Genomic DNA, 17,788 nt, shown 5'->3' with positions numbered 1-17,788 from the left:
TGGATTTGTTTTGCGCCATTTGTTCTGGATCAAACGTCGAGCAATTTACTTATACGTACTAAAATGCTTCATGTTTGAAATTGCTGCTCATATATATATTATATATCAATCAATTAATCACATTTTATTTGTATAGCACATTTCAGCAGCAAGGCATTTCAAAGTGCTTTACATCATTACAAACACAGAATCACAAAGCAACATAGAATCAATCATTAACTCAAGTTCCATCAATAAATTTGTAATTGATTACATTTCAAATACAATTCTAAACAGGTGGCTTTTAGTTGAGATTTAAAAGAAGTCAGTGTTTCAGCTGTTTTACAGTTTTCTGGAAGTTTGTTCCAAATTTGTGGTGCATAGATGCTGAAAGCTGCTTCTCCTCGTTTGGTTCTGGTTCTGGGGATGCAGACCAGAACCAGAAGACCTGAGAGGTTCTGGAAGGTTGATACAACATCAGCAGATCTTTAATGTATTGTGGTGCTGAGCCGTTCAGTGATTTATAAACTAACAACAGTATTTTAAAGTCTATTCTCTGAGCTACAGGGAGCCAGTGGAGGGACTTTAAAACTGGTGTTATGTGCTCTATCTTCCTGGTTTTAGTGAGAACGCCAGCAGCAGCATTCTGGATCAGCTGCAGCTGTTTGATTGATTTGTTGGACAGACCTGTGACGACGCTGTTGCAATAATCAATACGCCTGAAGATGAACACATATACTGTATATATCCACTAGTACTATATTTATTTATGTAATAGAGTCTGAAATTCATGACATTCTGGGACACAGACTCCTCACTTTATCTTCTATGTTCTTCCAGCAAACTCAAAAAGAGGAAAAAACAAAAACACTGAACAGCATGCAGCTAAAGAAATAAAATAGGCATCAAATCAATACATTTTGACTTAGGCAAGCTCCAAGACATTCACTTATAATATTTTGGCCCTGGTGTGACGTAGATTTGTTTTTGTTGCCTTGTGTTCACTTAACGCCACTTCCAGAACGTAAACCTCAGTCTCTCCATTTGTTAAATCAAACAACTTAAAAACCCTGTAAATCTAATTTTTTACGTTGTGTTTGATTTTCTTAATTTTATGCATTTATTCACCTTGGTCTGAGTCAAAAGGAAAACAACAACAACAAAAAACTATGTTTGAGTTCATCTTAAACGCATTTTACCTTACCTGGTGTTTTTGTCTGCATACAGCCATGGAGAAAATAACATTTTGTTTAACTCTGGAATATTATAGTTCTGTGGAGTATCATTGTTGACTTGACCCAGTCTTGAATTAAATACTTTTATATCTGATCTATTTCTCAATTGAACACATATCAATACATGTCTTATTAATCTGAATTAAATATCGAGAATATATTTTTTAACAAACCCCTCCAACATTCAGTCCAAACAGCATCATCAATATCCAGAGTCCGATTTCACTTCAGAGTAAACGGCTGCGTCGGCTGCTGCTGGATTGGACCTTCCTGTAAATGCAGAGAGGAATCAGGTGAGACAGTTACATGGACTAGGACAAACGTGAACTAGATCTTAACCATGAAGATAATACTGTATTTGAGCCTGAAATATTCAACAAATATTCAATTTAAAATGTCAAAGCAAACATTCCTATCGCCAACAAGCGTTTGGGTTGTGTCAAATGTTCTGGATGTTTTGAGTCCATTAAGCCATGTGGGATTCTGATTGGTTAAAACTGAAACATGACCGTTTCCAAACAAACAGAAACATCTTAAAACTCAAACTAGGACAAAGTGAATGAAAGACGTTGAATCTCAGTGACTGAATCTGTAGTCCAAACCCACAACTATTGAAAGTCCAACATATAAAGAAGTTCTGACAATTTCTATCCAATGATGTTTAATGGTTACTGTTTCTACTGACCTGCAGATCCTACTCTCACATTAGAATAAACAGCGCCCTCCTCTGGTTCACAATGGCGACCTGATAAAAGGAAAAAAAAATATATATATATTTATATATACTGTACATATATATATATAAAATATGCTTTTTAAGAAGCAACGTTTCTGAAAAACATCTTCAACCACAGAATTTTGGAAGAACTCACTCTTGTTTCCGGAGTTTTTAAGTTCAAGGAGAGAGTAGGTAACATGTTGGTCGTCGTTTGCATCTGAAACACATCAAGACTTAAATTCAGTCATTTGTTTTCAGCCTGGTGTTGGATGTTTCAGTGTTTCAGCAGATAAACTTCACCGTTTACAGGATCTTCAGAGATTCTCACTGAGTCATTCAAGTTAGATGTACCTAGAGTTAAAAACAAACATAAAATACAAATTATGTCCTAGTAGATCGACTTATTTTTTTTGTAATTAATTGTAGTTGAAAATTAAACAAAAGTTGGTTTCATTTTTATTATCATTCATCACCTAATTGATCTGAATGACGTACAGAGTCAAGGTTTGTAGATTATGGCTCATTATTTTCTTTCACTATCCTGTCACAAAAATCTAAACAAAGCTTACTTTGAAGAAAAATTAATTAAAAGATTAAACTGTACAATTCTAATAATTTTGTAATATTATAATATTACTTTGTACTACTAGTACATAGATTTATTGAATACACCTGCATCCATTATATATTATGTATTCAACATATGATTAAGTGTTCAAAGCAATTTTATTCTGCTTTCTGCCATAAGATAGTTAGCCGGTGGCCTAAGTGTAATTTATGAAAAAATATAATCTATATTTCAGAAGGAGATGAAAACCTCACCTCTGGACTTTACAAAGAGACACAGAGGCAGCAGGAGAACAACGAGGACGACTCCACAAACCGGTCCGACAACCAACAGCACAGGAAATGAAGAGCTGCGACGTCTTGAAACAGCTGAGGTATAAAATATTAAAAATGATAATATTCCCATTGTTTAAAAGCAAATTTTAAACTCTGCTCACCTTTAACTGCCATCCAGCTCTGAGGTGAAACTTTTCCTGAATGTTCACACTTGTAGAAACCTTCATCTGACTGAGACACTGCAGAAATATTCAGCTCTGCTCTGCTGTCACTTTGGATCAATTTGTCATTGTGATAGAAAAACACATTAGAAAGTTGGTTTTCTCCTCTCAGTCTGCAGCCCAGAGTAACAGAAGCTCCTTCAGTCACAGGATGGACGGGGCTCACCAGGAGAAGATCTTCATCTGTAAACCAGTCAGAGAAAATTAAGCTTCAGTCACAAATCAGCTGCTGGAGACAATTAGAGAAAGTTACGGAGAACAAACCGAACGTATAATTTTTTTTTGGCTAACATAAACTACACAGTAAATTTTTGTATTACAGTACCTATAGAAAGTATTTACCCTTTAAGATGTTTTCTAATTGCTTTTAAAATTTAAATTTGATGTTCCTAAGAGAAAATTACATAAATAAAAAAGTCTTTGACGTCAAAGATAAAATCGATTTCTACAAATTAAAGGCAACTAAATAAAAATATTCAAGATAAATAAGGTGATTCCATCAAAATCCACCCATTTCAAGTGACTGACCTAATTCTACAGAGGTCTACCCAATTGGTGCTTGGAGTCTCACAACTAGCTGCATTTATAAATCCAGATTTCCTTAATTAGATCGCTTTTTTTTTGATTATATAATCAGAATGTATCGTTTTTACGAGCAAAACAATATATTATTTTGAACATGTGTGTGTTTACACGCACACTTTGACAATGAAGAGTTTTATTTTGTAAAAGCTTCTCAAGTCAAATGTTGTTGTTTACAATTGGTGTGTAAAAGTAATGAAAAGGAAAAAAAACATCCAAAGCTGTGAATAGTTTTTATATGCATTTTGAAAAGCCTCAGTTTTATATCTGAAAGTTCAGATTATGAGTTCAGAATTGGTCTCAATCAAAATCCATAAAGGTTTCAAAGTTTGGGTTTAATTTGTGTTTAGGGTTATAAACACAAATTAAACCCTAATTAAAAATGTCTACAGCTAAATAAGTTTAACATGAATGAGAAGCTTTTCAGAAAACCACATTTTAAATTAACACACATACATTGAAAAGTGATGTTGACTGCATTGCTGAACTCTCCTGATCCAGACTCACACCAGTACACTGATTTATGGGACCGGAGACTGGTAGTGGTACATGAGGAACCTCTCATTGCCCCCCAGGTAGAGCATAGAAATGAAGAAGAACCTGATTCTCTAAACTCCACCACTCTCCACTTAGCAGAGTTTCCTCCACAGTTCAGTGTCACATACTCCCAGGTGAAGTGTTGCTCTCTGTCAGGACTCACTGAGAGAGAAGCTGCTGGATGAGCATCTGGAAAACAAGGAAAAAAAGAGATCAAGAAGAAATAAAAATCTGTGCTCTTGTATTATACGGATTTTTTTCCTTTCATTTTAACATGTGCAGTACTGTATGTTCAATCATGAGTGTAATTAATCAAGCAAATTCACTAGATTGATAAATATTTCTTTAAACAAGTAATTATGTTATCTTCACTGTTTCTCCACCCTGTACAGTCACTCATTTGTTTGTAATTATTAAACTTTTTTCATTTTTAATTCCAATGTTTTTTCCCCCTTTTCATTATTTTCAGTGTAGGTAAAACTATATTTTCAGTCAAAATGGGAATTAGTTTAAATGATAGTGAAGCAAATGGTTTATTAAATTTAATCACACTGACCTGCAGACCAGACGAACTTTGGTTCACTGTAATCAGTCAAATATTCTGAGTTTCCTCTTCCAGCTCTACATGCAAATCCTGCTGTCAGTTTCTGTCCATGAATGATGAAGGAGTTCTCTACAGTCCCATTGATGATACCTGGCAGTGAATCATATCTGTAGTTTTTCTTTGATAAATAAGGAACAGCTTGGTACCAGTAGAACCTCCATCCTGCAGATGAAGGTTTAACCTCACAGCTCAGAGTCACTGATTCTCCAGAACTCAGCCATGATGGAGACACAGTCAGTACAGACTTTGATGCTGCTGACCGCAGATTCTCGTGTCCAGATCCCCACAAAACTGTACAAAATTACAGAATATAATGAAACATGGATTTTTAAAGACCATCGCTGACATTCATCAGCACATAAAGAGGGAGCTAAACTTTCTCCAACATCATTATATTTTAGTGATGTTTTTCCAGGACACAAAGAGCCTCTGCTCTCATCACTCCTGTTTTATTTAGGAAACCTATGATCATTTTCACCAGAAATTAAACTGGACTAAATTTGAAGAAAGTAACCAAAAAGATTCAAATTATTCTGGCATTTAGGGACATAATATAACTCTGTTGATCGTTCCTGAAAAAATACGAGACATTCTTTACTAATTTTATGTCAGTTTATGAAATTTTTTTATTTTTAATGTCTAAAATGTCTAGCTCAGTCTGTACGATAAATTGACCAACAACAGGGTAAAAATGAATTTATCAAACTATAAAACTAATATTTATTATTTTTCAATAGTTTCAATGATCAATATCCTACAGAGTAAAACAAGGACACCAGGATTTACTTCTAAACATATTTATAATAGTAAGAAGTTATTATGAGGCTCAGTCCTAAACACCAGGGGGCAAAATCCAAAAGATTTGAAACTAACTTCTTTTTGTCTCCAAACAGAAAAATCTTGTTTAACACTCATTTCTAGCACCATCCTATTAGTAAATGTCACATGAAAAATTACTATAGAACTAATGACATGGACTTATATACATGTTAAATCTGCTGAAAGTCTAAAATTCTGTGCAGACACTTATCATAAAGAAGCTTCTGACCAGAACCAAACTGTGAAGGTACTAAATACAAATTGTATCTGTTGAAACAGTCTGCAGCAAACTAACCAACCAACCAACCAACCCCTGTTGACCACGGCGATTAACGTCCAACATTTAAAGATGATTTTACCGACACGATTCAAACAGAAAATGTAATGTACTTACACAATACGACCAGCACACAGAGCAACGTGTGGCCCATGTTTACATCCAGAAATAAAATGTTTCTACTCCTCTGTGCGCCCCAGAAGTTCAGATGTTGGTCACAAGAGAAAGGCTGAAACTAGCGGAACGAGTAGAAAATAGTCGAGGGTCGTCATCACAGATTCGCACTTGTGGTTCCTCTTATTAGGAAACTATTAATATTTCTAAACTGAAGTTCCTGTTTTGACTGATCATTTCCTTTCTTTGCCACCACTAACACAAGGAACTTGTTTAGCAGCCTGCACACACACTGCATGTTTTTAATAAAAGTGTTACTAAAATTTGAGCTGGGGAGATTTTGTTAAAAAATAATTCATGCCATGAGAAAAATATAATTTGAAAAATGGTCTTACATGAGGAATGAAACTTTCCTGTGGTTATTTACATTAGCTTAAATAGTTTGGGGCAAGATTCTAACCTGGTTCTAATAAAAGTGACTTGTTGTTTTATGTGTACTTTCCCTGAGAAAAATAGAACCTGTTGCATAGTGGACTTCCGAGAACTCTGATGAAATTCATACTTTTTTTTCTCTCTCTCTCTAGTTCTTGGTGAAGACAGACATTTTTTCCTCTACTCCCCTGCCTGCTCTGTTTTTCTGCTGTCTTTTTCTCTATTTTTTGGAGCCTTTTTTTTGCACATCTTCCAAATCTACAAATTATGGATCTGGTCGACCGGTCCCTCAATGCAATTTTCTCGACGAGAAGTCTGGGCACAGGTGAGCCCTCTTGTCCTGCGGGGACACACCCGGCGGGATTCACCCTGGATTTATTCATGACAACAGGATTTCTGCTGTTTGGCGCTGGCGGATTCCTGGCATGTCGACAAATTTGTGACAGACTTGGCCGAGCTAGCAAACACTCGGACTGTTGGTGTGGACAGAGACGCAAGTTGGATGCGAGTCTTGCTGAGACTCTCTGCCCAGCTGAGAACTCCAAAACTCAATAAGGGGATGGAATCGATCTTGGACAAGTTGCTAGTTTCGGTTCAGTGGAACGACCAAACTAACGTGGATAATTGGGATGAACTGAGATGCATCAGTGAGATTTTATGGTTGACTGAAACTTATAATCTACCTGATCTAAGACATTCTGTATCTGAGTTGGCATCTCGTGTTAGCCTTGGAAGGGCTGCATATTCCAGATCTTGAAGATACAGTATGTAAACATAACACTCCTTCACACCTCACCACCTCCTCTTCTCATTCATGTGACGGTGGAGCTGGGCGCTCCCAAGGACATGCACTTAGATAACACCATCAGACTAATTCTTAGGACACTGAGCTACATGGTTGTCATGGCCATATTCAGATACATACACAGGAAGCACATGCACTCCGTGATGTCACGGGCTTTCACTCATGTCATTGTTTTGGCTGAATGATGCAATGTGCCCTAATGTGTCCATTCTTCTTATGTCATTCCCCCTTTTTATTTTAGTCATTACATGGTAGAAACTGTGGAGTATTCATTATTTAACCCAGACAAGGAATTAGAACAAACTTAGAAACCTGGGACTCTTGTTTTTTGTGTACTTTCCCTGAGAAAGAATAGAACCTGGCTCATAGAGGACCTTTGAGAACTCTGATGAAATTCACACCTTTTTTTTCTGTCCTTCCTTCCTCAGTTCCCCGTAAAACGAAGAGACAAAATCATCTATGGTGCACAGAAACTATTGTTTTCATACGTTGGTATTAAGCGCAAACTTTCATATCAATCTACATGATGACATAAACCTTGAATGCCCTTTGTTTTAGCACTGAAGCAAAATGAAATGTTTGCAACATTTCAATGGTCTTATGAGTTTTTATGAGACAGGACAACTTATATTACTAACTGAATAACATCAGTGCAAAGTTTGCCTTGGTAACATACTTTGAATCTATTCTCATCTTGTTAAACTTTATTTCCTAAAAGAAAAATGCATGCCGTCAGTGTTTGTTAAAAAAGGACTTTTCAGCACAATTATGTTTCCTAAAACAATTGTACTCATGTATTGTGTTAGTAGGAGCTTAAATGTTAGTGTCATGAAGTATGGTGGTGGAAGCAGTGAGGGAAACGCAGCAGACCCAGATGAGATTTATGATGACGATTTAATGGTGACAATATTCCTGAACAGTCCAAAAACTTGGCAGGACAGCTGAGCGGAAGCTAAGGCTCAACACTGGTAGCGACAGGCTACACGAATGGACCAAAAGACAGACAGAGCACACTTCACACGACTGCTTAGACAAACGACAAGGACCGGATGAGGACACAGACACACAGGTGGCATTAAATACACAGAGAGAAATCACAAAAGTGAGACACCTGGGAATAATCAAGGGGAGACAGGACAACACGGAGACTCAGAGACACAGGAAACTCAAAATAAACACAGACAAACACGGAACATGTCAGTTAGTTTGTCTCAGTTGTATGGAAAGCTCAAATGTATTTAATAAAGTCCAGCAAGTGCCAGGATTGTCTCCCTTCTTCTATTCATTTTACGATCAGGAGTGAACCGAATCCTTTTTCATTTACAAGGCAAAAGGGTTGACTACATGTGGGTCAGGTAATGAAACACTGAAATGTCGTCTCCTTTAAAGGAAACTTAGTTCAACTGAGGCCCTATTAGCACTTAATCTCAACCTAATGGATTTCTAAAACTGTCATAATGAAGTTGTCTTGTGGTTTTTCTCTGCCTGCTCTTTACTTTACGTCACTTTGTGCAGAAGCTTCCTCCATGAGCAGAGCGCACAGAAGTCAGAGTCACTCAGCAGCTTCAACAGAGCCGCTGTAACACAGACAGCTATAGGAGACTCTTCCTCCCCAGAGGAATCAGCAACAACTCTGAAGAAAGTTGTATCACGGGTAATGTCAATATGCTAACTGTGTAATTAAAAAGACACTAAAAACACAAAGACAGTATTCAGTCAACATCTCTTTATTAGGGTTTTGAGCGAGCGGACGGCCAAAGCAAGGCAGGGAACTCTCTTGTTTTTACTCCATTTTTCCATTATTCTTATTATATGTTCTTCTCCCCTGAAACTCATACTGCAGTCTGCCCCGCACAACTTATTACATCACACCGCTACTCAGATGCACACATTCAGGCATTTTCACCTGTAGGTGGCGCTATGGTAGAAAATGCACACTTGTCCTTGTAACGCGAAAATGGCATGCACCATTTAGCAAAACTGATATGGGCAAAGTTCTACCAGAACACTGTGCAAAAACGTTTGGTGGATTTTTTCTTTTCCCAGCAGAGAGCCATGAAGAATGCATTAACCAAAATCAATCTCACCCCCTGAGATTAACTTGGAGCCCAATAAAACTTGGCATAATATAAGCTAAGAAGAAACAAAAAAAAAGTTATAGCGACGGATTTTGGATTTATTTTCCCCAATTACGACATAATACCTAATTAAGCATCGCTATGTATGTATGTAGCTGCAAATTTCAATTGCCCATAATTTTGGAAGCTGGTTCGTTGGGCGAGGAAACCATTATAACTGCTTGCAGTTCTAGTTTGATTCTTGTGTTTTTAGCAAATTTTTCAAATAACTCATAAATTATCAACAAGAAGAAACATGAATAGCAGCCATTCGTCAAAATTCTAGCTCCAAAAATTATAAAAATAAGTTATGCGGGATGTTTTGATAAACCATTTACAGTATATACATAATCTATCTTGTGCTAATCTAAAAAATGTGTAAAACTAAAATCTTTTTACATTTCATCTACATCTAATCCTCAAAACCTTTTAAAGAGAAAACACATGCATGGACAGTTTTTCAAGACGCATCAAAGCTCCAAATTTCTCTGAATATAACGTCAACACAATTATATAAAAAACATGTCTGATTTATAGAAAATGTTCACACTGATCACTTCCAGATTTTGCTGATTCATTCCTCTTGACAAAATCTTCAGGTTGAATCTGACCAGGCGCTGACATTAGCATAATCTGGTCGCACTTGACCTGAAACTGTAATTTAGTCATTCAGTTAATTTATTGTATAACTGCAAATCTTAACAGCATTTATATGATAATTAATCTTTATACTGTACCATTTACGTAGTTTCCAGGCTGTCTGATTGTTTCGTAGACACCAAGATCTCCTACAAGTCAGTGATAAACACAGGAAAGTTAAAAACGTCTCATCTTGTCAGTGATGCTGATGGAAAGTTAACATTAGAACCGCTATCCACATTTTTACACCTTAACTTAAATCCATTTTATCCAAATTAATGTTTTAAATAGATGGAGGTTATTTAAAAAGACAAGTTTTAACCATTTATATCATGAATCTAGTTAACTGAGGGGAAACTTTATTACTGCTGTAAAAACCAAGCTGCACTGTGGTTCAACATGCTGGTTGTAGTCAAAACAATTAAGTTATATTAAAATTACCAGCTACATATGACTGAAAAATACCAGCTTCAAGTACACTTATATAATTCATGTTAATTGGGTTGAAAGTAAAAAAAAAGACATTTATTGTGTTTTTCTGTGGCTTAGATAAGCTGCATAAGGCCAGACAGAAAGACATTTATAGATCATATTATTCCCTTGTCTGTAAAGACATTCTCAATAGTTAAAGCAAAAATAACAAATATATTTTCTTTTATTATTTTATTAAATATATGATTTTTTTAATATCATAAAACAAAATAAAAGTCAAAGCAAACAATTATTAAAAAAAAATATATATATATTTTTTAGAATCAGACGTTTTGGATAAAAAAAGAAAATGAATATAATGTATGTTAAATAAACACTGAGAGCAAAGTGGGACACTGACCCTTCAGGAGAGAGGAGTACAATGGCTGCTGCTGATCATCCTGGTAGACAGTCTCCACTCTTCCAGAACCTTTTCACAAAAGAGACATTTTTATTTTATGTATTGTCCTTCCTAAATAAATATAAAAAGGCTGTTAAACATAAAGCTTTAGCATCGATGGATGGGTTTAAATGTTGGGTTGGTGAATAAAAACACTGATGAAATGTCAGAATTTTATGAGAATAAACTGGAACAATTGACACAAAATGGTGGAGAAAATGAAACAGACAGAAATGTTGAGGGTTGGGGAGGAAGAGAATTAACAGAAAGCTACACTGGATTATAAACTTTATTAATGCCATTTCTCAAACCCTCTCTTCAATTCTGCTCTCTGACCTGAAGGTGGCAGTAATGACCCCAAAGGTCATTTGTCACTTTGAGGCCTCAATTCAAGCAAATGGCATCACATCAAAATAACAAAATAACATTTGTTGATCAATTATTTTGTTGTGAATTATGCTAATTCTAATTGAACGTTTTAACATTAAAAGTATTTATTTCTCATAATTCCAGTTTAAGGTTAATGAAACCTTTGGACTCTAAAGCTAGCTTTAGCTACAACAGACCTGCATCAGGTTTAGAGATAAAATAAGTGAAAATACCTGATTTGATCACTTTACTTCACTTATTTGTTCATTCATTGATTCAAACTAAATATACTTCAATTGAAAGACATTATTATAACTAAATTTTGCCATTTGATTTAAAAGATGCATTAAATTGAATTATTATTTTTAATCACTTCTTTTGGTTTTTGCTGTTGCAGTTTATGACTCAGTTCTGTGTTTGAAGAATGAAAAAGCGAAACATACAAATTCACCACTTCATCGCCTCACCTTTGGTCTGTCTGAACCGACGCAGCAGCAACAGGAGAGTTAAGAGAACGACTCCAATCACTGGTCCAACGACCAACATCACAGGAAATGAAGAGCTTCCAGGTTTTAATGCAGGTTTAGCTGCTGGAAATGATCAGAGAATAACTCCACACAAAAACAAGATCACTGTCATACAAATTATTTCTCTTTAAATTATTAAAATATCGTATCTCTGCTCACCTTTAACAGCCATCCAGCTCTGAGTTGAAACCCTTCCTGAGTATTTACACTTGTAGAAACCTTCATCTGACTGAGACACTGCAGAAATATTCAGCTCTGCTCTGCTGTCACTTTGGATCAGTTTGTCATTATGATAGAAAGTCACATTAGAAAGTTGGTTTAGTCCTATGATTCTGCAGCTCAGAGTAACAGAAGCTCCTTCAGTCACAGGATGGACGGGGCTCACCAGGAGAAGACCTCTATCTGTAAACCAGTCAGAGAAAATTAGGTTTCTGTCAGAAATGAGCTGCTGGAGACAATTAGAGAAAGTTAGAGAGAACAAACTGAATGCATTTTTTTTTTGTTGACATTTGAACAAATAAGTACCGTACAATGTTTTCACAGTGTTTAATCAACCACATGGTACAATTTGTTATTAGATGGTGCTCATTAAATGGCCCAGTCAAAGTGCCACTCCATGAACTTCACTAATTTAATTGTGAAAGTTCAGGTTATAATTCCAAAACCGGTTGGAATTAAAATCCAGGGTGATTTCAAAGTTTGGCCTTAATTTGTGTGGTGATATTTAAATCTACAGCCAGATTGGTTCAACATAAATGAGGCAGCAGCTTTTCAAAAAACCTAATTTAATTTCAATCTAAAAGAAAATAGGAAGAAAATGTTGTTTTTTTTTTTTAACGAAATGATATATTTGTTAAAATGAATGAGAAATGACACATAATAACATACACGCAAAAGTGATGTTGACGGCGTTGCTGAACTCCCCTGATCCAGACTCACACCAGTACACTGCTTTATCGGACTGTTGGCTGCTGACGGTACAGGAGAATCCAGGTCTCGATACCCTGGAGCATACTCCAGGGAATAATGATAAACTGAATCCTCTAACCATCATCACTCTCCACTCAGTAGAGTTTCCTCCACAGTTCAGAGTCACAGACTCAGAGGTGAAGTGTTGCTCTCTGTCAGGACTCACTGAGAGAGACGCTGCTGGATGAGGATCTGAAAAACAACATGGAGAAAAGAATCAGTGTAAATAGCCAGATCTTAATTCAAATGCTGCTCTTATTTGTTCAGATTATCACCTCGTGTGAAGCTTTTACATCATAGCAAAGAAAATAACATATTTTGTTAGACATACCGGTCTAATAAAATAGACCAATATGTATTTTTTTGGTGTTCATGACATAGACTGGTATTTTCATTTATTTGTATTTAACCCCAATAGTATTTTTCAACTGTCAGTTTCAGCTACATAACTGTTTATCTTAAACAAACATTAATAGATTGTCATTAAAGTAAAAAAAAAAATATAGGAACTGAATTATTTTTATGGAACCTCCAGTGACTATCACACTATTCTCTCCTCAAATGGAGAATCAGTTGGACGTTGGATATCTGGTTGATAAATAACATCACATGTCAACTGGTGGAGCATAAACAGCACTGACCTGCAGACCAGATAAACTTTGGCTCACTTCGATAAGTGGAATTCCCCGAGTTTCCTCTTCCAGCTCTACATGCAAATCCTGCTGTGTGTTTCTGTCCAGTAACAATGAAGGAGTTCTCTACAGTCCCACTGATGTTACCAGGCAGCAGCTCATATCTGTAGTTTTTCTGTGATAAATCAGGAACAACTTTATACCAGTAGAACCTCCATCCTGCAGATGGAGGTTTAACCTCACAGCTCAGGTTCACTGAGGCTCCAGGACTTGGCCAAGATGGAGACACAGTCAGGATGGACTCTAATGCTGTTGGAAAAAGATATAACGATATGTTTTTTGTTTTTTCTTGCATATATAAAGTGAGGAAAATAAGTATTTGAACACCTGCCAGTCAGCAAAAATTCTGGCCCTCAGAGGTGGCCTCTAAAAAGTCCACCTCCACTCCACTTATTATTCTAAATTCAAAGCACCTGCTTGAGGTCGTTGGCTGCATAAAGACTCCTGTCCTCCCCACACAGTCAGTAAGACTCCAACCACTAAGATGGCTAAGACCAAAGAGCTGTCCAAAGACACCGGAGACAAAATTGCAGACATCCACAATGCTGGAAAGGTCTACGGGGCAATTTCCAAGCAGTTTGGTGAAAAAAGATCAACTTTTGAAGCAATTATTAGAAACTGGAAGAAGCTCAACACGACTGTCGGTCTACCTCGGACTGGGGCTCCATGCAAGGCCTCACCTGGTGGCATATCAATGATCCTAAGAAAGGGAAGGAGGTTGCTCCCCAAAATCGGCCCCGGTCCTCCTCCATCACGTCTTGGTGTATTACCCACAGTAACCTCGGAAACAGTGGTGCCTGCTCTCTTCAGGTCATTGACCAGCTTCTGGGTAGTTCTGGACTGAATTCCTCAACCTCAGTTAGAGCATTGAAAAAGGGTCGTGGCTGCGTCTTGACCCCGAAGCACACAGCCAGGATAACCAAGGAGTGGCTCCATAAGAAGCATATCAAGGTTCTGGAGTGACCTAGCCAGTCTCCAGGCCTAAACCCGATAGAAAACCTTTGGAGGAGCTCAAAGTCTGTGTTTCTCAATGAGAGACCAGAAACCTGGCTGATCTGGAGATGATCTGTGTGGAGGAATGGGCCAAAATCCCTGCTGTTGTGCAAAACCGGTGAAAAACTACAGGAAACGGTCGACCTCTGTAATTGCAAACAAAGAATACTGGACCAAATATTAACATTGATTTTCACAGGTGTTCATTTGCAGCAGTAGCACACAATTCACTTAAGTAAAAAATCATTGTAATGTCTGTTTCTTTTGTTTGTTTGTTTTAGATTATGTCTCTCACAGTGGACATACACCTCAGATGAAGATGTTCAAATACTTATTTTGTTAGTAATTAGATAACATGTATATTGAAAACATGTGACATTGCAAGCACTTATACAGCTGTAATGTCTTCAAACTGTACAAAAAAATAGCAACTAAAATAAGCTTGGAAAAGAAAAGCCTCAGATCCTTAAAAGGAAAACAAGGGTGCTATTATTTTAAATTGCAAACATTAAAGGCCATTAAATTTGATCAAACTCATTATATCCTCAACATGAAGCAGAACTCAAAGCAAAAGCTGCAAAACATCATGAACTAACATGAACAAAATGGCGTTAGCCGTCAAACTCAGGAGGTTAAACCAACATTTAAATTAACCTACTGTTTACAGTGATGTTGACTGCGTTACTGAACTCTCCTGATCCAGACTCACACCAGTACACTCCTCTACTGTACTGGGGACTGATGAAGGTACATGAGGATCCAGTCATTGTTCCCCAGATGGAGCAGTCTGATAGATCTGACTGGTAGTATAAGTTTGTAAGCCTCTTCACTCTCCAGTCAGCAGAGCTTCCTTTACAATTCAGTTTAATTGCATCAATGGTAAAAAGTTGCTCTCTCTCAGGACTCACTGTGAGAGACGCTGCTGGATGAGAATCTGAATTATGAGAATAAAAAAAAAAAGAGAGACCAAGTGAGATCAAGAAAAAGACAACTGACAATAAAATCTGTGTTTTTGTGCTTTACAGGATTTTTTCCATTTTGGGGTTATCTTGTAGATTTCAACTGATGAAATGTATTGTTTGTTTAATCATGAGTGTAATAAATGAAGCATATTCATTAGATGGATGAATAAATCTTCAAACAACTAATTCCTTTAACTTCTCTATTTCTGCAGCTTGTCCGATCACTATTTAGATTTTATTCATTAAAATTATTTTTCTCAATCACAACGTTCTTTTTGCTTTTCATTACTTTAAGCATAAATTCCACTACATTTTCAGTCAAAATGAGAATTTGTTTAAATGACAGTCAAACGTACAGATTATTCAATTTAATCACACTGACCTGCAGACCAGACGAACTTTGGTTCACTGTAATCAGTCAAATTCTCAGGGTTTCCTCTTCCAGCTCTACATGCAAATCCTGCTGTCAGTTTCTGTCCACGAATGATGATGGAGTTATTTGCAGGCCCATTGATGGCATCAGGCAGCAGCTCATATCTGTAGTTTTTCTTTGATAAATCGGGAACAGCTTTATACCAGTAGAACCTCCATCCTGCAGACGGAGGTTTAACCTCACAGCTCAGAGTCACTGAGGCTCCAGAACTCGGCCACGATGGAGACACAGTCAGGACTGACTCTGGTGCTGTTGACCTCAGATTCTCATCTCCAGATCTCCTATGAACTGTGCAAAATGACGAGATACAATGAAACACACAGAAATGCGCACATTCATCAGCACCTGAAGAGGGAGCTAAACTCTCTCTAACGTCTGTAACTTTTAATGATATTTTTCCAGGACACAAAGAGCCTCCGCTCTCTTCACTCCTGTTTTATTTAGGAAATTTTCACCAGAAATTAAACTGGAATAAATCAGAAAGACCTTGTAAGGATACTGGATAAAATTGGTTAAAGTCTTTCATAATCCACATAGATGTTAAAATACCAAAATAACTGTCAAGCACAGAGGTAGCAGCATCACATTTTGTCTGTTTTACTGCAAGAGGGACTGGTGGACTGGGAGTATTCAGCATGAATGTCGTTTAAATATTTTAATTTCTCACTGTCTTCCCAATCGACAATAACCCGGACGGTCATTTATAAAGTGAATTGTAGCTCAGACTTCCCTTGAACTCAATGTTTTCAAAGAAGTCACAGAAATCTGATCTCGGTTCCACATAGATAAGTTATGCACAGACAAAAAGGTGGAAGGACAGAATCTCTTACAAAACCCGACTCAGTTACACCAGGTGAGTCAGGAGGAACGGGCCAAAACACCAGCCCAGATTCCCAGCTTGAGTAAAGACAAAAGAAGAACGATCTTTTACCTGGAGGCTTTCCACAGCAGAGGAGAAAACTGAGAACTAAAGCACAGAATGAAATTTTGTTAGATGTGAAACCAACAAAGTCGCTGTAAAGAAGCATGACATAAAATGTATTGCATCCAATACTTCTGCAGAATGCATTGCATTTGCAGAAGTATTTCATAATACCTTATGAAACACCTTTCGTAAGGTATTTCAACCTTTTGAAAGGTATGTCATAAGGTTGAAATACATGTAACAACTTTATGTTGTTACATGTATTTCAGATCCAGCAGTGTGGATGAAACGGAGGGTTTCAGGAATCTGATTGTGTTTCTGCCACAGAGACGAAGACCTGCTGGTCTTTGAATGTTCAGTGATTTATCTGGAATCAGTGGAAGAATAAAACTGCATTGAGTAATCAGTCACTGTGAGTTAAACACACACACACACACACACACACACACCAACCTTGTTAGTTTACGACATGGCATGGTTGACTGTCCTCTCTGAGTTAACACCCTGGTTGGTCTCTATATGACCTTCGTGTCTTAAGAGCTTCATAATGTTTATTTACACTTCTGTAAATAAACACAAAGTATCTGTACATATTAAATATGCTGAAAGTCTAAAATTCTGTTCAGACACTTATTATGAAGGAATTTATAATCAGGCCCAAACTGTGAAGGTACTAAATACAAACTGTATCTGTTAAAACAGTCTGCAGGAAACTAAACAACCAACCAACGCCTGTTGACCACGGCGATTAACATCTAACATTTAAAGATAATTTTACCGACACGATTCAAACAGAAAATGTAATGTACTTACACAATACGCCCAGCACACAGAGCAACGTGTGGCCCATGTTTAAATCCAGAAATAAAATGTTTCTACTCCTCTGTGCGCCCCAGAAGTTCAGATGTTTGTCACAAGAGAAAGGCTGAAACTAGCGGAACGAGTGAAAAAAAGAACCACAGAACATCCGCACTTGTGATTCCTTCTTTTGAGGAAACTATGTTTCTAACATTTCCTGTTTTGGCCAATAATTTCCTTTCTTTGCCACCACAAACACAAGCTGCTTGTTCAGCCGCCTGCACACAAACTGCATGTTTTTATTAAAGGGGGTTACAAAAACATAAG

The 17,788-nt window shown here is 37.0% G+C and overlaps 1 protein-coding gene across 4 annotated transcripts; it reads right to left on the bottom strand.

Annotated features, from left to right (window-relative positions):
• Positions 1-828: 828 nt before the first annotated feature.
• On the bottom strand, positions 829-17,741 carry LOC114157116 (obscurin-like). Of its 4 annotated transcripts, none has more exons than XM_028037912.1 (11): positions 17,477-17,741; positions 16,670-16,705; positions 15,688-16,026; positions 15,002-15,277; positions 13,300-13,599; positions 12,578-12,850; positions 11,849-12,091; positions 11,630-11,752; positions 10,755-10,823; positions 10,021-10,071; positions 8,878-9,937 (listed from the first exon to the last, which is right to left on the bottom strand). In XM_028037912.1, the coding sequence occupies exons 1-11, from the start codon at positions 17,511-17,513 to the stop codon at positions 9,879-9,881; spliced, it is 1,806 nt and encodes a 601-aa protein (XP_027893713.1). In that variant the 5' UTR covers positions 17,514-17,741; the 3' UTR covers positions 8,878-9,878. The 4 variants fall into 4 exon arrangements, with proteins under 4 accessions (XP_027893715.1, XP_027893713.1, XP_027893714.1 ...); XM_028037913.1 differs by having other exon boundaries at positions 11,630-11,749; XM_028037914.1 differs by lacking the exons at positions 8,878-9,937; positions 10,021-10,071; positions 10,755-10,823; ... (4 more) ...; positions 15,002-15,277; positions 15,688-16,026 and adding exons at positions 829-1,484; positions 1,900-1,959; positions 2,087-2,149; ... (3 more) ...; positions 4,035-4,304; positions 4,672-5,010.
• Between the last annotated feature and the right edge of the window lie 47 nt (positions 17,742-17,788).

Source organism: Xiphophorus couchianus, chromosome 14 (genome assembly GCF_001444195.1).
Source record: "Xiphophorus couchianus chromosome 14, X_couchianus-1.0, whole genome shotgun sequence".
Taxonomy (NCBI): Eukaryota; Metazoa; Chordata; class Actinopteri; order Cyprinodontiformes; family Poeciliidae; genus Xiphophorus; species Xiphophorus couchianus.
Note: the sequence above shows the minus strand (reverse complement) of the source record. Positions and strands in the feature narration are given on the sequence as shown.

Bases quoted from the DNA above. Each gene is read 5' to 3' on its own strand.
- LOC114157116 (XM_028037912.1), bottom strand. From the start codon at position 17,513: ATGGGCCACACGTTGCTCTGTGTGCTGGGCGTATTGT. The intron at 11,753-11,848 runs GTGAGCAGAGAT...GATCATTTCCAG, and splicing joins GAGCTGGATGGCTGTTAAAG to CAGCTAAACCTGCATTAAAA. The intron at 10,824-11,629 runs GTGAGGCGATGA...TTTTGTGAAAAG, and splicing joins TCGGTTCAGACAGACCAAAG to GTTCTGGAAGAGTGGAGACT.